This window comes from Schistocerca americana, chromosome 8, assembly GCF_021461395.2.
Source record: "Schistocerca americana isolate TAMUIC-IGC-003095 chromosome 8, iqSchAmer2.1, whole genome shotgun sequence".
Taxonomy (NCBI): Eukaryota; Metazoa; Arthropoda; class Insecta; order Orthoptera; family Acrididae; genus Schistocerca; species Schistocerca americana.
In genome coordinates, this window is record NC_060126.1 from 56,595,367 (window position 1) to 56,616,278 (window position 20,912).

The window sequence follows — 20,912 nt, forward strand, 5'->3', positions numbered from 1 at the left end:
TATGTCAGAGCTGATGAAGCAGTTATGCCATTTATTGAAAGTTAAGAAATTGCGGACAAGCCCATTTCATCCTCAGTCGAATGGACAAACAGAACGGGTTCATAGGACATTAGTTAAGATGGGGAACATTGGATTTACTCTGTGTTCGAACTAGAGACCGTAGTTGGCACTTGTTACAGAAATGGTAGATTGACAGATATATCAAAGCTTGAACTGCAGGGCAGTGGGTTATTGATTAATGGCACTGGATGTGAAATAGTGGGGAAGCATTTTCACCTACCAGCTACTTTCACGGGTACAACAATGATTAACGTGACACATCCTATCTTGTATTATCCAGAGGGACCACCACATATATTGCCTCGCCAGAACCTAACGTTTGTTAATGAGTCGTTGGATCCCACATTGCTACAATCTTTAGATAGCCTGATTATCTCAGAAAAAGAGCAGATCTCAGTTAATCAACTACTGCAGCACGTGCAGCAATATCGGGAGAAAGGTAAGCAAAACACAATTATATTTGGTATGTCAACGACTAGCATAATCATAGTTCTAGTGTTTATTTGTGCAACTTACTTTTGTATATGGAAAAAGATGTCTCATTCTGAAATAACAATCGTACATCAAATACCTAAAGGGATGGATTGGGAATAGTGGAACGTAATATAAATAGATAACCAATGACAAGATTGGAATCAATATTCACTGTAAATAGATTGTTAGCGGATAAGAAAAGTTTGACAGTGTTGAAGGAGTAGTTGTAAGACACCTGTAGAGTATAACAAAGTATGGCGTGCACAACCAGTAAGTCCAGAATTGTAAAATTCGGGACGAATTTTCTTAAAGGAAGGGGATGTGTAGTGTCACGGAATAGTAAAGAGTTAGAAATGTGGAATATTGTCAAACTTTTGTTGCCTATTGCAAGAGCCAGAGGCAGAAGGTTAGGCAAGAGTTAAGAGGATTGCGCACGTATGGAATGTGTCATCACGCAGGGGCAATGGCCTGGTTACACACAACAGGCGAGAGAGAATTGCTTAGCACACGGGTTTGTGTTAGACGGAGAATTTCGTAGAGTGCAAGACAGAGGTATACCGTCAGCTGTACTGCATTTCACAACTTCGCTTAAGTCTGCCGCAACAACACGTAACTCTGTCGCAAGAACACCTAAGGGGCGAGTACGACAGATGAGTCAGCAGTATAAGTGGAACGAATGCGGTCATTACAAACGAGCATGACGTCAGGACGTCGCTCGTGCTTCCTTTATATACGCCAGCTTGGATAGCAACAAAGCACTCCCACTCACAGTTAGAATTGCAGTCAGATTTGTACTGGGTTGCTGCGTAGCACTCAGCTCAGTGATCGACATGTTAATCTTTATTAAGGAGATGTTGCAGTAAGGGTGGCCCATCCAGCAGCAGACGTGAGGGGACAGTACCAGCTCTGGTCCTCTCTGCTGCCGCTGTCAATCATCAACCCAGGATTAGCGGACATCACGGCAGATGCGCTCGCCGCCAATGCTGACCACATCAGTGAGCCATTGTCGATATCGTGCGGGGCCTAGGTCCTGTGCATCCGCCGTCTCAACTGGGTGAGCCGACAACGCTGGGGGATTACAGCCCGTTCCGCCCGTCCACCGCGGACGAGCCACCAGGAGGAGCAGGGAAGAAAACGGGATGGGATAGAGTACACTCTGCACTACGAGAACGCTTCTCGTTGACAGCACCGGGACTCCAACCCGGAGCCACCTGCTGTCCGCCGTCGAGCCGGCCGGCCAGCTGGACACCGCCAGCCACACGCGGCCGAAGTTAAGGATATTCCTCCGCTACGTCACAGCACGCGGCGCTGCACTAGCAAGACTGCACGGCCCGGATCTGGTGTCATCGCTACGAGTCAGTGAGGACTCGGGGAAGGTCGTTGATATCACCAAGCCACATTGTACTCGGCAGGAATAAATGTGTTATGAATTAATAATGCTTCTTTGGCGTTTCTGATGCTTCTACAGCAATTTCCTAGCATTCTGACAACTGGGAGGTCACCGCTCGGCCATCCAGTCCACCATTGGCGACCGGGACCACCGGGGAGCCTACAGTACCTCGTCTTCTACCTTCCAAACTTAACAGAAGCTCTCCTGCGAACCTTGCAGAACTAGCACTCCTGAAAGAAAGGATATTGTGGAGACATGGCTTAGCCACAGCCTGGGGGATGTTTCCAGAATGAGATTTTCACTCTGTAGCGGAGTGTGTGCTGATATGAAACTTCCTGGCAGATTAAAACTGTGTGCCAGACCAAGACTCAAACTCGGGACCTTTGCCTTTCGCGGGCAAGTGCTCTACCAACTGAGCTACCCAACCATGACTCATGCCCCGCCCTCACAGCTTTACTTCTGCCAGTACCTCATCTCCTGCCTTCCGAACTTCTAGTGTTTTATATCCATCTATAAATTGCAGTACGTGAAATGTTATTAATAGTTACATTTAAGTACAAGTCATAAGTTAAATATGAAAAGCAATCACATGCATGTTCAGAATTAAGTGCTGTAATATTTCCTGCCATCTACTTACTTTTAATCTGCAAGGGTAACGGAGGTTGAAGCCAACCATTTAGTGGGACCAGTAATGGTGCCGTGTAGCCATCACACCAGGCCATGGCTGCAGTTATCATATGACTCACCAGATCTCCACTGTCATCTGTGGGTGGAAAAAAATAATTATTAAATGTAGGTGAACTGGAATTGAAAGTCACAAGTGCATTAACATTTTCGTTCTCACAGTCTGGAGAATTAAATTTCAAAGGAGCCATTGAGATGGACAGTTATCAATCACTCTCATTTGACTGCAAATCACCACTATTTGTTAACTAAACAGACAACTAGAGATTGGCAGTATCATACTTAACATAATTTCAGTGCTTTCTAAATGTTGTGTATTGTATTTTCACAGGCTCTTTACAGTGTTTATCTACATAATTGTAGCATGTTGAGTGAAGAAAAGAGCATTCACAAATTTAAACACTTCTCCCATATTCCCATTCACATACACACTGAGCAGCCAAAACATTATGACCACTGCTACCATGAGATTCACTGATCCCTGATCGCGTTGCAGGCATGAGATGTGGTACAGAAAGTAGATAAGTGGAGCACATACAAATGAGGAAAGATTACAGCATTAATACTGGGTACAAATGAGGCTATCCTCTGACATAAGTAATACTGACAGTGGTCAAATAATCAATATTTGAAAATATGATGTAACTGGATTGATATAAAATCTACTCACCTAGAGGTGACAGGAAGAATATAGACATATAACAGGTAAATAAATGTGCAAACTTTCAGAGCCAGTGGCTCCTTTTTCTGGTAGAATGGGAAGGAAGAGGGATAAAGGAAAAGCGCTGTGGGCTTTAGGAGATGGGCAGAGTTCTAAAAAGTCGCCAAGAACACTGGGTCATAGGAGACTTACTGGACTGTCCAGTAAGTCTCCTCTGACATGGGGTTCTAGGCAAATTCTCCCAATCCTCACCAGTCAGTTTGCTTCCTCCCTCTTTCTTCCTTTTTGGCCCTTCTGCCAGAAGGAGCCACTGGCTCTGAAAGCTTTCACATTTCTTAATTTTTCTGTATGTTTTCTCCTGTCACCACTTGATGAGTAGATTTTTTTACCTATACACTTGCATTATACTAACAATGGCACATTGTAATGGTCCAGGGAATGGTGAAACTGGTCAGCTTCTGTCCTGGGTATGTACGGAAGCTGGTTGAAGAGTGATGAAAAAATGTACACTACAATGTTCTGGACATCTACACCTCATCACAGAACATGGAGGTTGGGGGCTTACCTGCTTTGCAAAGCAGGACAGGCAGTGATCTGTGGCAGATCTAGCAGCAGAATGCAATGTTGCTGCAAGCACAAGTGTTTGGAGCACATCGTTTGGCACACATTGTCTAACATGGGGTTCAGTATCAAATGACCCCTATATGTTCTCACACCGAACCAGTGGCATTGCTCTCTTTGGCACTTTTTTGGGATTCAGCTTTGTGATCTGTAATTGGCCTTTGCATAGACATTTGGTGATACATAGTTCTGAAGTCTATTTTGTGTGGTTAATTATGGAGCCCACATAAAAGTGTGAACAGTTACAGTAAGATACTAAGACCATTAGTCACAAACAATCTGTAGCAAATGAGAGCATCATAACAGATACAGAAATAAGTGATTACAATGAAATACCTTGAAGAAATGTGGAGCTGTTATAAACTGCTTCTACATGGTACACTAACAATTAACCCAACCCACTGATGGTAGTTCTGTTGTGTAAAATGGAAATGCCATGTGGCTAAGGCCTCCCGTCAGGTAGACCGTTCGCCTGCTGCAAGTCTTGTGAGTTGACGCCACTTCAGCAACTTACATGTCGATGGGGATGAAATGATGATGATAAGGACAACACAACACCCAGCTGGGAATCGAACCCAGGCCATTAGGTATGACATTCTGTCGCGTTGACCACTCAGCTACCAGGGGCGGATGTTCTGTTGTGCGATACCAATGGAAAGAGCTTTTTTTCCCTCTATTTAAGACTGTCGTATCATTCAATATATGAGCAAAAAAATTGGTTGTTGTTTACTTATTAATGCATTTTCAATGTGTCTGTAAGGACACCGATACTTACTAAAGTAAAATAACCAAGAGAGGAAAATTAAGATTTTATGTCTAATCCACAATGAAGTCATTAGAGACCTAGAAAGACTAGGGTTGGCAGGAGCAGGGAATGATTACTCTTGCCCATTTCCAGTCTGAGCCACGGTAAAAATTATGTTTTGAAGAGTGCGTCGCAGTGCGTAGTGTGAAGCAGTTGCCCTTTGTTTCTGCCAGTGGCGTCACTGTGGCAATCGCAGCTTTGGTGTCTCCCTCTGGTGAGAAAGGGGAAAGGTAGCCAGTTCATGTGCATTTAAGGGGCGCTATGAGCTCGCTAGGTGGCGAGTCTGGTCAGTTGGTCAGCCGGGTCAGTGTGGGGCAGTCAGTGTCTGTCTGTCGTCCGGAGTGCTAGTAGGTGTTAGGCCGCCAGTCTGCTCGAGTTTGTTTGGGTAATGGTCATTGGACATGGGATCAATCGGTTGGTCCGTCGCGCACTGGGATACAAGATGACTTGTCCTTCTTGAGCGTCGGCGCATGTGAGGTCGCCATGTGAGTCCAGTGGGCCGCACCATATAGCGAGGGGTAGTGGCTTCGCGGCCGACATGAGAGCAACAGCAGTCAGCCCACGACATTGGTCTGGCTGGCACGAGCTGCGACGCCGTGAGATGGGAGATTGGCGCGCCTTCCTGCTTCCGTTGAAGTGGCTGGCAGCGGACGGTTCAGGACAGCATTTTGGGGGTTCTGCGCCAGGTCTTCGCCATACTCGCAGTTTATTAGAATTTAAGTGATTCATGATATGTTGTTTCATTTACTTGTTACATTCTACTTGTTTTCTTGGTCAGTCTCTCGTCCCCAGCTTGCTCATCTGTCTCTTGTCCGCATTTGTTAGGCAGTTAGTGTCTGTCAGTCTGCCATACGTTAATAGCTGCCTCTGTCATGTTTGTCGGATTCGGTGTTAACGAATGTATTGCTTGAAGTGTAATGGCTGAATTCCTAAAATATGTTTTTATCTTGACTATAATCTTGAGAGGCAGTATATGTATAATGTAGAGCATGTTTGTATATTTTATGTAAGACTGCATTTCATGGGTTTTTATTTAAATGGTCATTGTAGTATATAAAGTTGCCACCCTTCCACTGTAATACTTTTTTTTTTAATTATTTACATCTTTGGTGGCAAGTTAATTTTTTTAATGTTAGTGTTTTGTACCATTTCCATCCCTCCTATGGGGTGCATAGTTTATGTGCTTGTGTGAGTTGTTAAAATTTTTAGTTTAAAGTAATCTGGTGTGTTGCAGATTTGCACCAGTGTAGTCTTTCAGAGATTGCTGTGAGCAGTCGTGACTACGGCCATGTCAAAAGGCAGCGGCAAGGTTCTCAGCGTGAAAGCTCATACGTCTTTATGCCTCTGAATAAAATTGTAACTTTATATTTTGAGGATGCTTTCTGATTATAATTTGAAGTTTGCTTAAAAAAAAGGGTTTTAGAAATAAAATTTCCATTTGTTGAAAGAAATTTAATTTGTTTTCATCAGTTACCCACTGGCAAATACTTCCGCGCTCACATATTGTGATTAAATGTGCTAATGTTCTTGATGAATCACTGGTAAATAAAGTAAATTCTTAAGAAAAGGTTTTGAAAGTAAATTCGCAGTTCACAGTCCATGTTATTTCTTAATTATTTCATATCCTCTCTGTACAAAAGACTTCAGCAGTATTCACCATTTATAGTTTTTACCTTTTGCGTAGTAATCAGCAACAACAGTAGCTTTTGCATTCCAGGAAACACTGGCCATAGTCTTCTGACTGATGAAATTGATAAAGCAGGACCACCAGCTTCCATGTGCATCTTTGAATGATGTTTTATTTCTTGTATGAAATGGTGAATACTATTGATGAGCCAAAACATTATGAACCTATTTCAAAGGGCCTCAGCCCATCTTTGGAACTCAACACAGCAACGATTCTGCATACCACAGGTTCGATGAGTCCTCAGCAGGTTTTCAAGAGTGTGTTGCGAGGTGTTTAGTTTAGGCCGGTATGACGAAATTCTCATAAATTACATGTCTGTATATGTAGGCACAGTGTTAGTGCCTGAAAGTGCCTTAGATCTGTTCAAGTGAGTTCAGATCGAGCAAATTTGGTGGTCAAGATGTCAATGTGATTTCTTTATCATGCTCCTAAATCTCTGTAGCACAGTTCTGGCCTTGTGGCACGGTCTTCTTCAATTTTGATGATTTTTCAGTATCTGATATTCATACAAACTTCATGCAGTTTTATAAGGAGTCTGCTTCTCCACTTTACCTGTTCAGAAGAAAGTGGCTGAAATCAAACCTGGCCATAAATCATCTCTTGAGGTCTCACATGAAACACATCCCAAAACAGCAATGACAGATATAAAAATTATTAAAATGCACATTATGGCATGGACAATTGTTAGACATATTTATGTTCCCAAGTCCATGACTGTAGGAGGAGTGGTTAATGAATGAATGAAGAACTGAGCTGTTTGATTAGCCTAGCCACATGCTGGTACCACCTCAGTTTATTATCAATCTGGAAATCCTGAAACTTCTCACATGGAGCCTCATCCAGTGTATGTCTGTTGACCTTGACTGGTGCCTGCAAGTAATTTTTATTTATTTGGAGTTTCATAGTATGAATTCCTGTAATATTAAGGATTAAGCTGTTGCCTATGACCAGTTGTAAGCCTGTTCTATTATTGTACAGGAAGGATCCACTATGGATTTGCTTGGATCCTTTATCAGTATACTTGTGTATCAGCAAACGGTTTTTGAAAAGTCCTTCAGTATTGCAGGTAAATCATTTATGCAGATTAAGAACATAAGTAAGCCAAGCACTGAACTGCATATTTAATATTTTCCAACTCTGAATTTCATCTTATTAGTTTTGTATCATTTGCTAATGTTATCCTCTGTTTTCCATTGGAAATATACAACTAAGAGGCAGATTGGTAATGCCACACCAATTTAGCTTACTTAGCAAAATTTTATGATGCACACAATCAAAGTCCTTGGAAAGACAACAGAAAATGTCAACAGGGTAATTTTTCTTGATTAAGTCTATTAGAACTGAATTTGAGAGATCATATATTCCCTTCTCAGCAGAGAAGCCTTTACAGAATGCAAACTAAGCTGTTGTTAAAATGTTACCATCAGAAAGAAACTTCAGTATTCCATACTATAATTTTCAACAACCCTGAAAGGAGGGAGAGCCATCTATAGTTACAAGTTATTTCCTTATCTCAACTTTTTTTTCATTATATCTTTACAGTCATTCAGTACAGTCCCCTTATTCTCTATGACTGAATCCCAACATCTCAGAAGCTTTATTATTCCATCCTGGACACCACCTGAAGGCTTACATTTCAACAAGGTTATGCTCACCTGCACATGATGTGAGTTTCTACTGCTTGTCTTTGTGCTTGTCAAACCAGACCTTGGCCAGTAAGTTCGTTGAAACTGTCCACAGCTGTGAACATTTGGAGCACTATGGACAGTGCCCTCCAACCAGCTAAAGATTTTGATGATCTAAAATTTTAACTGAACAGAATTTGGCACAATATCCTCAGGGAGGCATGTGACAATTGTATCGATCAATGTAAAACTGTAACTGATTACGTAAGTGCTAGAGGTGCAACAATGCATTACTGACTTCCTTAATTTGTGAAGCTCTTTCTCTTGAATAAATTATCCAATTTATCTGAAATTGTAAACATTTGTTTGTCTGTACATGTACATCACATCTACAGATTTCCATCGCATTTGGAAAATTCCTTTGTGGTGTGTTGTTGTTTTTGTCTAAGAGTGTATTATCATTTTCCACTTTGTTGTGACTAACCTGCCATGTTTTCTCCACTCATTGTCACAACTGTGTCTTTAGCCATTTGGCAGCAGCTCTTTCAATGTGAATTATTCACTTCATAACATACAATTTTCAAATCATTCAGCTTGGTGTATTGTAAACATAGCAAGATTTCCAATAAGAAACAAATTTGAGGAGGAATACAAAATTTTGTATTATTTATATACATTTCTGAGGCATTGCTGCACAAATAATGGTACAGTTTCCCATACAAAGAAATAAGATGCATAATTGCCTTGTTCAAACAATGAAACTGGTGTCAATAAATTCTTAAAAGAAAAACACTTTTCCATCAGACGAGTAAAGAGCAATCTTTTCAGTGAACCAAGCCCCATGTTGAACATAGACTGCCTTTTATTTTTTCCTATAAATATTGTAACCCCATATACTCTCATGTTTGGGTATAGAGTTTTAAATGATGTGTTAGTAGTTTACAGTTCTCTTCATGGTGAGTGCTGTAGTTCTAATCAAAATTGAAAGGATTTAGAGTACACTGATTTTTATATAAGAATAAAGGGAGGGAATAGATAGTATTTATAAATTTTGAAACAATGGTTGACAGGATAACTGTGGTTTGGCAACACACATTCCTTATTATTTTCTTTTGTAATATGGGGAATCACATAGCATTTCTTGAATTTCTTCTGAAGATTACACTATAAAAAATTACTGACTCAAAGTAACATTGACAGACTATCTTCATAGTGTGTGCATTTGTAGCAACTGCCAAAATACGCATTGCAAATGCTAAGCTGTTAAGTTTATTTGCTAAGTAGTCACTATGTATCTTTCACTTTAAATTTTTATCGAGATTTAGACCTAAGAAATTAACACAGTTTACCTGTGTGATATCCTGAACACTGCAAGTCACCTTTACTTCACTTATTTTAATGGTTTCGATCCAAATTGTGTTGTATTGGCCATAGTTACATTTATTTTCAAACAATTTTGATGGAACCATGATTGCAGTTTTTCTTATGTATTTTTGAGACTTCTTGGAATTGTTTCTTCTTCTGTCTTTTGGAAACATTTATTCCAAAAATAGCCTAGAGAAAATATTGAAAATTACAAGAATTGGACAGTTTTGATTCTGCTGACTGTTTCTGGAAATGTGCCATGCTAGTAACCTCTTACTGGAAACATCTAGATGTAGACCAGATAGTGTATGGTGTATCAGTGGGAAGAGCAACACGTGAATCACACCCATGTGTGATTACCATAGGGTCATTTCATGTCAAGACATTCACACCACCTTACATCTCAGATTTGTATGGAGCTTTGTTTGTTTCCTCTTCTTCAGGGAGCTAAGAAACCATACCAAATTTTAGCATTTTCTCTCTCTCTGTTTTCATTTTATGGCACTTTCAAGTTTGGGAGTTTCGTTGTTTTTCATATTGTGACGGTAAAAATGGCACTTGCTAATATTTTGAAAATAAATAACTATTTTTTTATCTGTCATGCAAACTATGTGAAATCTTGTGGTTATACTCTACAGTACTTCAACATTCAGAGAAAAAATTTTTCATGATTTTAAGCAGTACCAACACAGGAAGAAAATATAGTCTTATATCTTTGTAGTTCATTTTGTAAAAAATATGGTTCTCTGTTTGCATAAAATAACATGTAAAGTGAAAAAGTCTTTTTTATTTCAAAATAATACTTGGCAAATGGATTATCACAATTTGGAAAATAAAATTAATGGCTTTTTTAGTCTTTTATTGCAGTTTACGCCCTATATTGGGAATTGTAGGTCTCTTTTATTAATTGTTTCATAAAAACTATTATTGTTCAAATATTCATATACATTCTTTTGTATTTTTTAGTGTTTTGGTATTGTTAGTATTTCTGATAATTTATATTTTGTTTAAGGGATAAGAAACAGTTATATACAGCCCTAATTCATGTTGGAGTCGTCGTTATCACCGCCACTCATTGCTCAGCATAGTGACCCCATTAACCAACCGTCTCCTGGATGGTTACCAGCTTCTCTTCGAACCTGCATTTTGGTGTGATCTATGCACCTTCTCGCTGCTCTTCCCCTGCATCTCTCTCTTTGTCCATCTTCCCTTCCATGATTATTTTCTCTGCATTTTCTCCAGCTCTTCTCACAACATGGCTAAAGATCTGGAGAAGCTTTTGATTGACACGAGAAGGATGGCACCTGGAGATACTGAGTTGCTCTATAATGGACACTTCTTTCAGTCCATTTTATGCACGTTCTGTGCCAACACCAAAGCTCAAATGATTTGATACACTGCTTGTCTCTGGCCTTAAGTCTCCATGTTTGGCAACCATAAATGAAGATGGAAAACACAAGTATTTTAATGAGTCACACCATTTTGGTTTTCATTATTACTCTACTCTGCCAGATTTGACAAGCTCCTTCATACTCTTCCTCGCAGATCTGGCTTCCTGTCCCATCTTCACAGTTCCCTCTGTAACAGATGGTTGACTCAACATAGACAAAAGAATGCACGACTTGTGCTCCTCAATCAATTATCATGAGTTTGGACTTGCTGAGATTGAAGTCTAATACATATGATAGACTAATGACCTTCACTTTCATTCGTAGCTAAGCAAGTTCATCTTCACTGTTGGCTAAAAGTTCCATGTCATTAGCAAATCGGAGGTTGTTATTAGTTCTGCCATCAAGTGATATGCCTTCAGTCCACAAATCAAGAGCATACCTAATGACAGGTTCTGCACAGATGTTTTACAGGTTTGCGGACAGAACACAGCCCTGTCTGATACTTTTTGATACAGTTAAGAAATCAGACGTGTCAGCATTCGTCTTTGAAGTTTTGAGGTGATTACCATATAGACTTCTGATCAGAGCTGTTGAGTTTTTGAGTAAGTGGCAACAATTTCTTCCTGTTTGGACAGGCCTGACTTAGGAAACAGCTAGCGTTTGCACAGTTTTGCCAGTTGTGAAAGATATAGGTAACTACAGGGAAAATGCATTCTCAAAGAAAATGGTTAATTTTGGGCAATCCACACAAAATGTATTCAAGTTTTAAAAGTTAATATCTAAAAACTACAGTAGTTTTTCCTACATGTTGCTCACTTCACCATATTGGTGTGTTTTAGCAGGTGCTAATAGTACCAACTCAGTATATGTCATCGTTGCTCATTAGAACATAGCTGTACTGACGAATGTAGTATCATTTGAGTAATATCTGTGTAAAACCTGCTGCTTGCATGTATTTGAATAGTCACAATATGAACGCAGAAAATAATTCTCTTGTAGACTTCGCTTTGGGTTGAGTCTGGGCTCGGTATTTAGTTAACAATGATTGTGAAGAAGGAGCAGCTGCTCATATAACTCTAAGCTGACCTGGTAGCAGCACAAACAAAATTAAAACACTTAAGAGTTGTGAAACTGGCTGCAGTACAAGGTGCATTCAAGTTCTAAGGCCTCTGATTTTTTTCTGCAGACTGGAAAGAGATAGAAACATGCGCATTGTTTTAAAATGAGTCCGCGTTCATTGTCAATACATCCCAGAGATTGCAGCACCGTACGGCAGATGGAATTTTACCGCCAGCGGCGAGAATGAGAACTGTTTTAAATACTTAAAATGGCGAGGTTTCCTTACTTGAACAGCGTGCAATCATTCGTTTTCTGAATTTGCGTGGTGTGAAATCAATTGAAATTCATCGACAGTTGAAGGAGACATGTGGTGATGGAGTTATGGATGTGTCGAAAGTGCGTTCGTGGGTGCGACAGTTTAATGAAGGCAGAACATCATGTGACAACAAACCGAAACAACCTCGGGCTCGCACAAGCCAGTCTGACGACATGATCGAGAAAGTGGAGAGAATTGTTTTTGGGGGATCGCTGAATGACTGTTGAACAGATCGCCTCCAGAGTTGGCAGTTCTGTGGGTTCTGTGCACACAATCCTGCATGACGACCTGAAAATGCGAAAAGTGTCATCCAGGTGGGTGTCACGAATGCTGACAGACGACCACATGGCTGCCCGTGTGGCATGTTGCCAAGCAATGTTGACGCGCAATGACAGCATGAATGGGACTTTCTTTTCGTCGGTTGTGACAATGGATGAGACGTGGATGCCATTTTTCAATCCAGAAACAAAGCGCCAGTCAGCTCAATGGAAGCACACAGATTCACCGCCACCAAAAAAATTTCGGGCAACCGCCAGTGCTGGAAAAAGTGATGGTGTCCATGTTCTGGGACAGCGAGGGCGTAATCCTTACCCATTGCGTTCCAAAGGGCACTACGGTAACAGGTGCATCCTACGAAAATGTTTTGAAGAACAAATTCCTTCCTGCACTGCAACAAAAACGTCCGGGAAGGGCTGCGCGTGTGCTGTTTCACCAAGACAACTCACCTGCACATCGAGTTAACGTTACGCAACAGTTTCTTCGTGATAACAACTTTGAAGTGATTCCTCATGCTCCCTACTCACCTGACCTGGCTCCTAGGGACTTTTGGCTTTTTCCAACAATGAAAGACACTCTCCGTGGCCGCACATTCACCAGCCGTGCTGCTATTGCCTCAGCGATTTTCCAGTGGTCAAAACAGACTCCTAAAGAAGCCTTTGTCGCTGCCATGGAATCATGGCGTCAGCGTTGTGAAAAATGTGTACGTCTGCAGGGCGATTACGTCGAGAAGTAACGCCAGTTTCATCGATTTCGGGTGAGTAGTTAGTTAGAAAAAAAATCGGAGGCCTTAGAACTTGAATGCACCTCGTAAAATTAGGAATAGAGTGGATGACTGGACTGTGATTGAACTGGTCAGGTCAGGTATTAGGTTAATGGGATATCGTACTGTAAGTCTGCTAACTTTAGGCTAGTTTACATGCCCCCAGCAGCTGCAATGCTCAAGGCACTGTGAACCAAAGAGTGAACACAACTCGAGAAGTTCATGAATACTGTGAAAAGACGGAAAAAGTAGTCAAGAGGATAAAAAGACCAAGAAGGTTTGTATTGCATGATAACACCTATAATTTCGAGATTATGGTATTCAAATTTATAAAATTATTAATAGAAAAAATGCACACAAAGATCAGTATGTGATGCTACGATACACACATTGATGAGGCAAAATATTTTGAACACCTGCTTAATAGCTTGTTTTTCCGTCTTTGGAACGAAGTAAATAACTGATTCTGCATATCAGGGATCCTGAAGGGCCGACACGTTTTCATTGATTGGCGATCAAATTCCTATGGTCCATTATCCGTTGATGACGTCGTTGGGTCATCATATGAACACGAAAGGCTGATCTGCCATGGACCTCCATGTTCAGCAATGTATGATGGATGATGGGCTCCAAAACACTTGTGGGTGCTCCAGCACTGAACTCTCTCGGCAGAGATGCAAAGATCGTCGTCTATCCTACTTACCAGAGCAGACAAGCCCCCGAACCCCACGTCCTGTGAAGAATCGCGGACGTCCAACCATTTAGCGCCTAGTGGTAGTTTAACAGTCCTGCTTCTTTCCATAGACGCTCACGACAGTAGCTCGTGAACATTCGACCAGCATCTCCATTTCCGAGATACTCGTTCACAGGCTCTGCGTAATAATAAATAATCTGTGCTTTGTCAGAGCCGCTTATCTCAATGGATTTCCTCATTTGCAGGCCATATCTTCGTTAGGATGAACCTTTGTCCGTGTGGGCTCCGGTTAAATACTTTTATCACTGCGTCATGTGCCCGCAACCCCATCAGGCGGCATCCGACGTCACAGTGGGCAGTGGTCATAATCTTTTGGCTTATCAGAGTATTTTTAAGTTAACACATATAGCTTTGATACTGTGGTGTCTACATTTATAAAATTGTTATCACGCATAATTTCTTTACATGTTATTTGACAAAAAATAAGTGAATCCACTGACGATGGTGAAACTTCACCGAAACAAGAAATATTTACGTTTGCTCAAGGCAGATTGTATTTCCATAATTACGAACGATTTCGTTGTTTGACCATTGGCCAATCTGAGAACGCTTCCAGGGCTGACACAGCCTATTGCTGTCCGTGCCTATTTTCTCCTGTCACTTCGGCACAAATATGTGGCTGTCCATTCTAGAACGGGTGGGGGTCTCACCTGCGACGGGTCGCAGCCAGCAGACGACCTGGGCGCCCAGCTGCAGCGGGTCCCTGGTGAGCACGTCGCTGGACTTGCGGATGGTGTAGTAGACGAGCTCGAGGTCGCGGTCCAGCAAGTAGCAGCGCACGTGCTCCAGCACGCAGCGCAGGTAGCTCACCGACACCGTCTGCACCGCCGCCAGCAGGAAGTCGAAGTTGCACACCGTCAGCTGCTTCAGCCGGCAGCTGTCCCCTGCGGACACACAACGCAACCACACTGTCTGTCCCTGCGATGGTCAGTGACAGACTCCACGTCACGGAGGTAAAAAGAGGACTTGTCATGACGTCACAAACTTGAAGCCGACACAAGTGAAGATCCGCCATGTTAGCCACCCCAAAACATTCACTTCTGGTGGTTTGATTTCGTTTAGTCGTGAAGTGTTTTGATAAAAAAATGCCGGCTTGAGTCGCTTATGGGTGTACTAATCGTTCTGTTTGTAGTCTGAAGTTTAAACAAATCACATTTCAATCGTAAGTGGACTTATTTAAGCGCTATTTGCTTACATATACTTGAAATTCTGATGCAGTTTTACAGTATGGTTTTATTTCTGTGATTTGACTTTATATTTCCTATTAGTCCAAAGCGAAGAGCTCTCTGGAGGTGAGCAATACACTTGGTTTTCATAGTTTGGTTATTGCCAAGTAACTCAAAAGTCCTGACAAGAAATATCCTGGAAATGAGGATTAATCTTTTAAAATGAAATAATGTAATATAAAAGTAATGTAACTACATGTAGTTAATTAAATCTTCAGTAAAATGTGTGGGACACCTGTTACAGTGGTTAAAATATAAGTACTTAAAGCGTTACATATTTGTTAAAGCAAAGTCCCCTATCTAAGTCCAGCCTATGTAGATCATTACATTAATCACTGTGTTGTCGTGTTACCCTGTAAATTGCTGTTATCTGCCACGCTGAACGTCACTTGGTAGGTACAATTTAAAAACGAAGCAGATGTGTAAACTACAATGTGCTTGACTATCTTAAATTCAGTTCTTTTCCTTCGTAATTTAACGAATCCTTCACTTTGTTGACATGACAGTTGGCTTGTTTATATCATCCCTGCATACATCTATGGGACACCAAAGGAAATATGGCATGTTTCTTGCAAACTTGAATATTTAAAATTTCCATTTGTCTTGAAAATACAACGAATACAAATCGGTGCCTCTAAAGTCTAAACTATCAAATGGAGTTCTGGCTTTATCAATTATCGACACAAACACAATGAAAGTGAATAGAAATGGATTACGAAAGCACGCTTTTCGTAGCACATACTTCTGTTCTCGGTTATTCGAAGTGTATAAAGAAAAAGGAATTACTATACTGAGGCCAGAAGCGTCATATTTTCGTGTCGTATTACTGTATCGAATACGCATTTAAGACCAGAAAAACGTTTGAAGTTGCGTTCCTCATGCTGTGTTGTTCACTAAAACAGTGTTACATTTACTATATAGAACAAATATCGCGTGCACACGACACAAACAACGAACAAGAAGCAATTGTAAACACTCGTCTGCTAATGTTTTGGGGGATCCAAGACGGCGGCAGGCCCCGCCCACTGGCTTCAAAACAACGTGCAGTGTAAGTCTGTAGCGCCATCTCCCCTTATTCTACCTCCGTGCTCCACGTGGACCAGGGTCCGGTATGAGTCCGCTTTGCTAGTTCCTACTGGTGCGTCGGTAGTGAATCGATATATCGAAATATCATCATTATGCAGAAGGCATCGATATGCAGCTGCAACATTTCTTACTCGATATATCGATATCAAAATGGCAATACAGCTTATCGATATTTTTTCTTTTATATTATATTTTTTTGAAAATTTTCGGAAAATATTTAAAACTGTTCTTTTCAAGTTTTAGTGGAACACAATTTTCCTTTCAGCATGTGAAGAAGTCTTGCTACTTTTTGAGATTCTATCAAGTCCAATCTTTCTCTTTTACTGTGTGAACCAAGTATATGTGGTGTCATTTCTTCACATCGACATTCTTCAGAAACAGCTGCTAAAAATTATGTCAGTACTCTAAATGACAAGACTGGTCTCTGCAGTGGGCGGAGACGTGTGATAGGAAATGCTGACGTAATCGGCGTTCGGCGAAACTAACAGAAACAGCAACGTTTAGCCTCACCACGCAATTCTGACGCTGCAAGTGCCAGGTCGCTGGCGTTTGCAGAAATGAAAAACAACAGGGAAGTAGACATGCAGTGTTCCGGTCAAATCCGTAATGTGACGAAATCGATAGACTCATCTGAAACCTTTCATTGTGCCACTTACATGCAGTTACCATTGTCAGAAAAGTGATTATCGGCAAGCGTGAACGTACATCGCTTTCCTTTCAATTCTTGCTCTAATGAGGGTAGGCGGGTCGCTAGCTTGTTGATGTGCAAAAATCTGATAATTAATCCGTACTTAAATACCGGCAGTATTATTACAATGTCCACCCAGTACTTTTATGGGCAGGTAAGTCGATATTTTCTCCACCGATATATCAATACCTCCTTCGATATCGCGGACCATAATGACTTTTTTTTAATGTCGATACGTCGGATTTCCGATATTTTTAATCATATCAACAGTCCTACTTACTATCCAGAAATGTGCGGTACGGCGCTACGTTTCATTTAATATTTCCGTGTGGCATTTTTCGGTCGGGATCAATGGTGTGAAAATTGTCCAAAGTAGACCATCTTGGATTTTCGCAAGGCTGGCAAGCTTCACAGGACGCGTTCAGCCTGCGGCACCTAACAACACGATGCGCCACCAATCCAGCCCGGTATTTGTTTGTGTAGGTAGTTTCTTAGCAGCTCTTTTATCACAACGATGGGATCAGCAAAATGAACTTAATGGCGAGTGATAAGAAATTAAGCATTGTGGAATATATACCAGTCACGCAAGTCCTGCAGCGGAAAAGTTATCGCGTGTTCATCTACATCTACATGGATAGTCCGCAAATCACACTTAAGTGCCGGGTAGAGGGTTCAACTAACCACCTTCACAATAATTTTGTATTGTTCCATTCCAGAAGAGCGCGCGGAAAAAACGAACACCTATATCTTTCCGAGTGATCTCTGATTTCCCTTATCTTATTATGATGATTGTTTCTTTCTATGTAGTCGGCGTCGATAAAATATTTTCGCATTCGTAGGAGAAAGTTAGTAATTGAAATTTTGTGAAAACATTCCACCGCAACGAAAAACGCCTTTGGTGCAATGGTGTCCAACCCAAATACTGTATCATATCCGTGACACTTTCTCCCCTGTTTCGCGATAGTAAGAACGTGCTGCTCTTCTTTGAACTTTCTCGATGTACTCAGTCAGTCATATCTGGTAAGGATCCCATACTGCGCAGCAGTGCTCCAAAAGAGGACGGACAAGCGTAGTGTAGACAATCTCTTTAGTAAATCTGTTACATTTTTTAAGTGTTCTGTCAATAGAACGCAGTCTTTGGTCTGCCTTCCACACAACATTCTCTGTTTTCTTTAACAGTAATTTGTTCGTAATTGTAATTCCTAGGTATTTAGTTAATTTACAGCCTTTAGATTTAACTGATATATCGTGTAACCAAAGTTTAACGGACTTCTTTTAGCACTCATGTGGATGACCTCACACTTTTAATTACTTAAGGTCATTTGCGAATTTTTGTACCATACAGATATCTTTTCTAAATCGCTTTGCAATTTGTTTTGACCTTCTGATGAGTTTACTGGACGATAAACGACAGCATCATCTGCAAACAACCTAAGACGGCTACTCCGATTGTCTCCTAAATCATTCATATAGATAAGGAACAGCAGAGGGCCTATATCACTATCTTGCGAAACGCCGGAAATCGCTTCTGTTTTACTCGATGACTTTCCGTCAATTACTAGGAACTGTGACCTCTCTGAAACGAAATCCCGAAACCAGTCATATAACTGAGACGACATTCCACAATCAGTTTCAAATATATCGGTAAGTTTCTCGCAATGCAAACTGTGTAAAAACTTCCTAAATATTCATTCGGGAACCTCAGATATCTTACGACGTGTTTGTAAATTTGACCAGCAGTTCCCTCACTCCATAAATATCTCGAAAGAGGGTAAGGACTTTGTGGGTGCCAAGTATGTGGCAATGTGTGTTAAAGACTCGAGGCCATTTAGGGGTATGGTGGTGGTTGTTGGGATGTTTAAGGGGGACTAAACAGCTAAGGTCATCAGTCCTAGGGGTATATAGGCTTCTGAAATGTAGGACAAACATTGACTGAAATTGGAGAAAAACATGGCTAGTGGATATTAAAAACTACTTTCTCGTAATATGCACCGCAGTGCGAAGAAAAGTTGGTATGAAAGAAAAACTTCTGCCAGACATGTTCTTTTTGAGATGAAGATAATATGAACGAGGAACTTCGCTATTTTGGCCACTTAGGCTGAATTCAGCGAACCCGCGATACACATCCTGGGAAAAGTGATTAAAATTCGTGTATCTGGTGTCACAGATGGCTGGAACACGCTAAGGTTACAGAAACCATACATCCGAAGCCTTTCTTTAGTTGGGGTTGTGATACTGCAGTATGACAGACATCTTCATGTACTTAGGCGCACAGGACCCTGACTTTCAGAGATGGTTCTCCCTACTACAGAAAATACCGTGTGATCAAAAAGTCAGCATAAATTTGAAAACTTAATAAACCACGGAATAATGTAGATAGAGAGACAAAAATTGACACACATGCTTGGAATGACATGGGGTTTTATTAAAACCACCCCATATTGCTAGACGCGTGCAAGATCTCTTGCGCGCGTCGTTTGGTGATGATCGTGTGCTCAGCCGCCACTTTCGTCATGCTTGGCTTCTCAGGTCCCCAGACCTCAGTCCGTGCGATTATTGGCTTTGGAGTTACCTGAAGTCGCAAGTGTATCGGGATCAACCGACATCTCTAGGGATGCTGAAAGACAACATCCGACGCCAATGCCGCACCATAAGTCCGGACATGCTTTTCAGTGCTGTTCACAACATTATTCCTCGACTACAGCTATTGTTGAGGAATGATGGTGGACATATTGAGCATTTCCTGTAAAGAACATCATCTTTGTTTTGTCTTACTTTTTTTATGCTAATTATTGCTATTCTGACCAGATGAAGCGCCATCTGTCGGACATTTTTTAATTTTTTAATTTTTTTGGCTCTAATAAAGCCCCATGTCATTCCAAGCATGTGTGTCAATTTGTACCTCTCTACCTACATTATTCCGTGATTTATTCAGTTTTCAAATTTATACTGACTTTTTGATCACCCGGTATGTATTAGAGGCGACCCGATGATGGTTCGAATTGAGAACAGCCATTACTAGTAAAAATAGAGTGCAGAGAAAACCGTTCATATCGAGATAAATGAATAAGCCCGAAAAACGCCGAGAAAGAAAAAAAGGACACATAAAATCCACCATTTTCTGGCCTACAGTGATCCAAAATGAATATACAGTATATTTCATTGACACTAGTCTTGTGATACTTGGATATTTTCGTCAACTTCCCATCCCTACTCGTAACACTACAGTGAAAGCGTACAGAATAATGCTACACAGTGTAGCACTGCGGAAAGATGGGCAGACAAGCATGACTCCCTTCGGCTACTTAGGCTGCGCACAGCTTGACTCGGATGGGAGTAAATCATCCTGCACGTTCTGCTGACAGAATGCGGCGGCTTGCCTGCCCGGATAACAGGCAAGCATGGGCAGCTTAAAGACAGAATGTGTACACCTCTGGTCGGGACAACACTCTTCAGTTCGGCAGAATCGTGGTGTCAGCGCTGTTTACCCTTCGCTACTTGTTGGTGATATAGAGGACATTCTCAGATCGACTGGCTATTTTCGCAAAAAGAGGCAGGCTAGTGAACAATCGTCATAAGCCTTTAAAAATTAATTGGAATGACAGAAGAAAGGGATGAGAATTCTCAATATTTATCATGCAGTCACATAAGTTTGCTACGAAACATGCAGAAAGAATTTAAAGAGAAATCGGTGGCACGAACAGTAAAATTCCTAAATTGGCACGCATTATTCCACCGTCAGTTATAACAATTATCGATGGAAATGAATGAAGGGTATGGAGACTTGCGATGTACGCTGGTTAAGTCAATTGGCACGCTAAAAATGGTTTTCGATCTAAAACTCGCTCTTGTTGAAGTTATGAATTAGATTATAGTAATACTTGTTCCATAGATCATGAATGAGGGATTTCCTAACGATGTAAAACGTGTCAACTTAACACAGGTTTCTTTGGCTGTCACAATTTAACTTTTTAAAATAAT

General features: G+C 41.0%; 1 protein-coding gene across 1 annotated transcript in view; it reads right to left on the reverse strand.

Annotated features, from left to right (window-relative positions):
- The window catches only part of LOC124545526, a 632,143-nt gene that overhangs the window by 202,228 nt on the left and 409,003 nt on the right, over positions 1–20,912 (reverse strand). Inside the window, exons 10-11 of the mRNA XM_047124474.1 lie at positions 14,582–14,815; positions 2,562–2,687 (exon numbers count right to left, since the gene is read on the reverse strand). Coding sequence (XP_046980430.1) covers positions 2,562–2,687; positions 14,582–14,815 — 360 coding nt within the window. The remainder of the gene's footprint in view (positions 1–2,561; positions 2,688–14,581; positions 14,816–20,912) is intronic.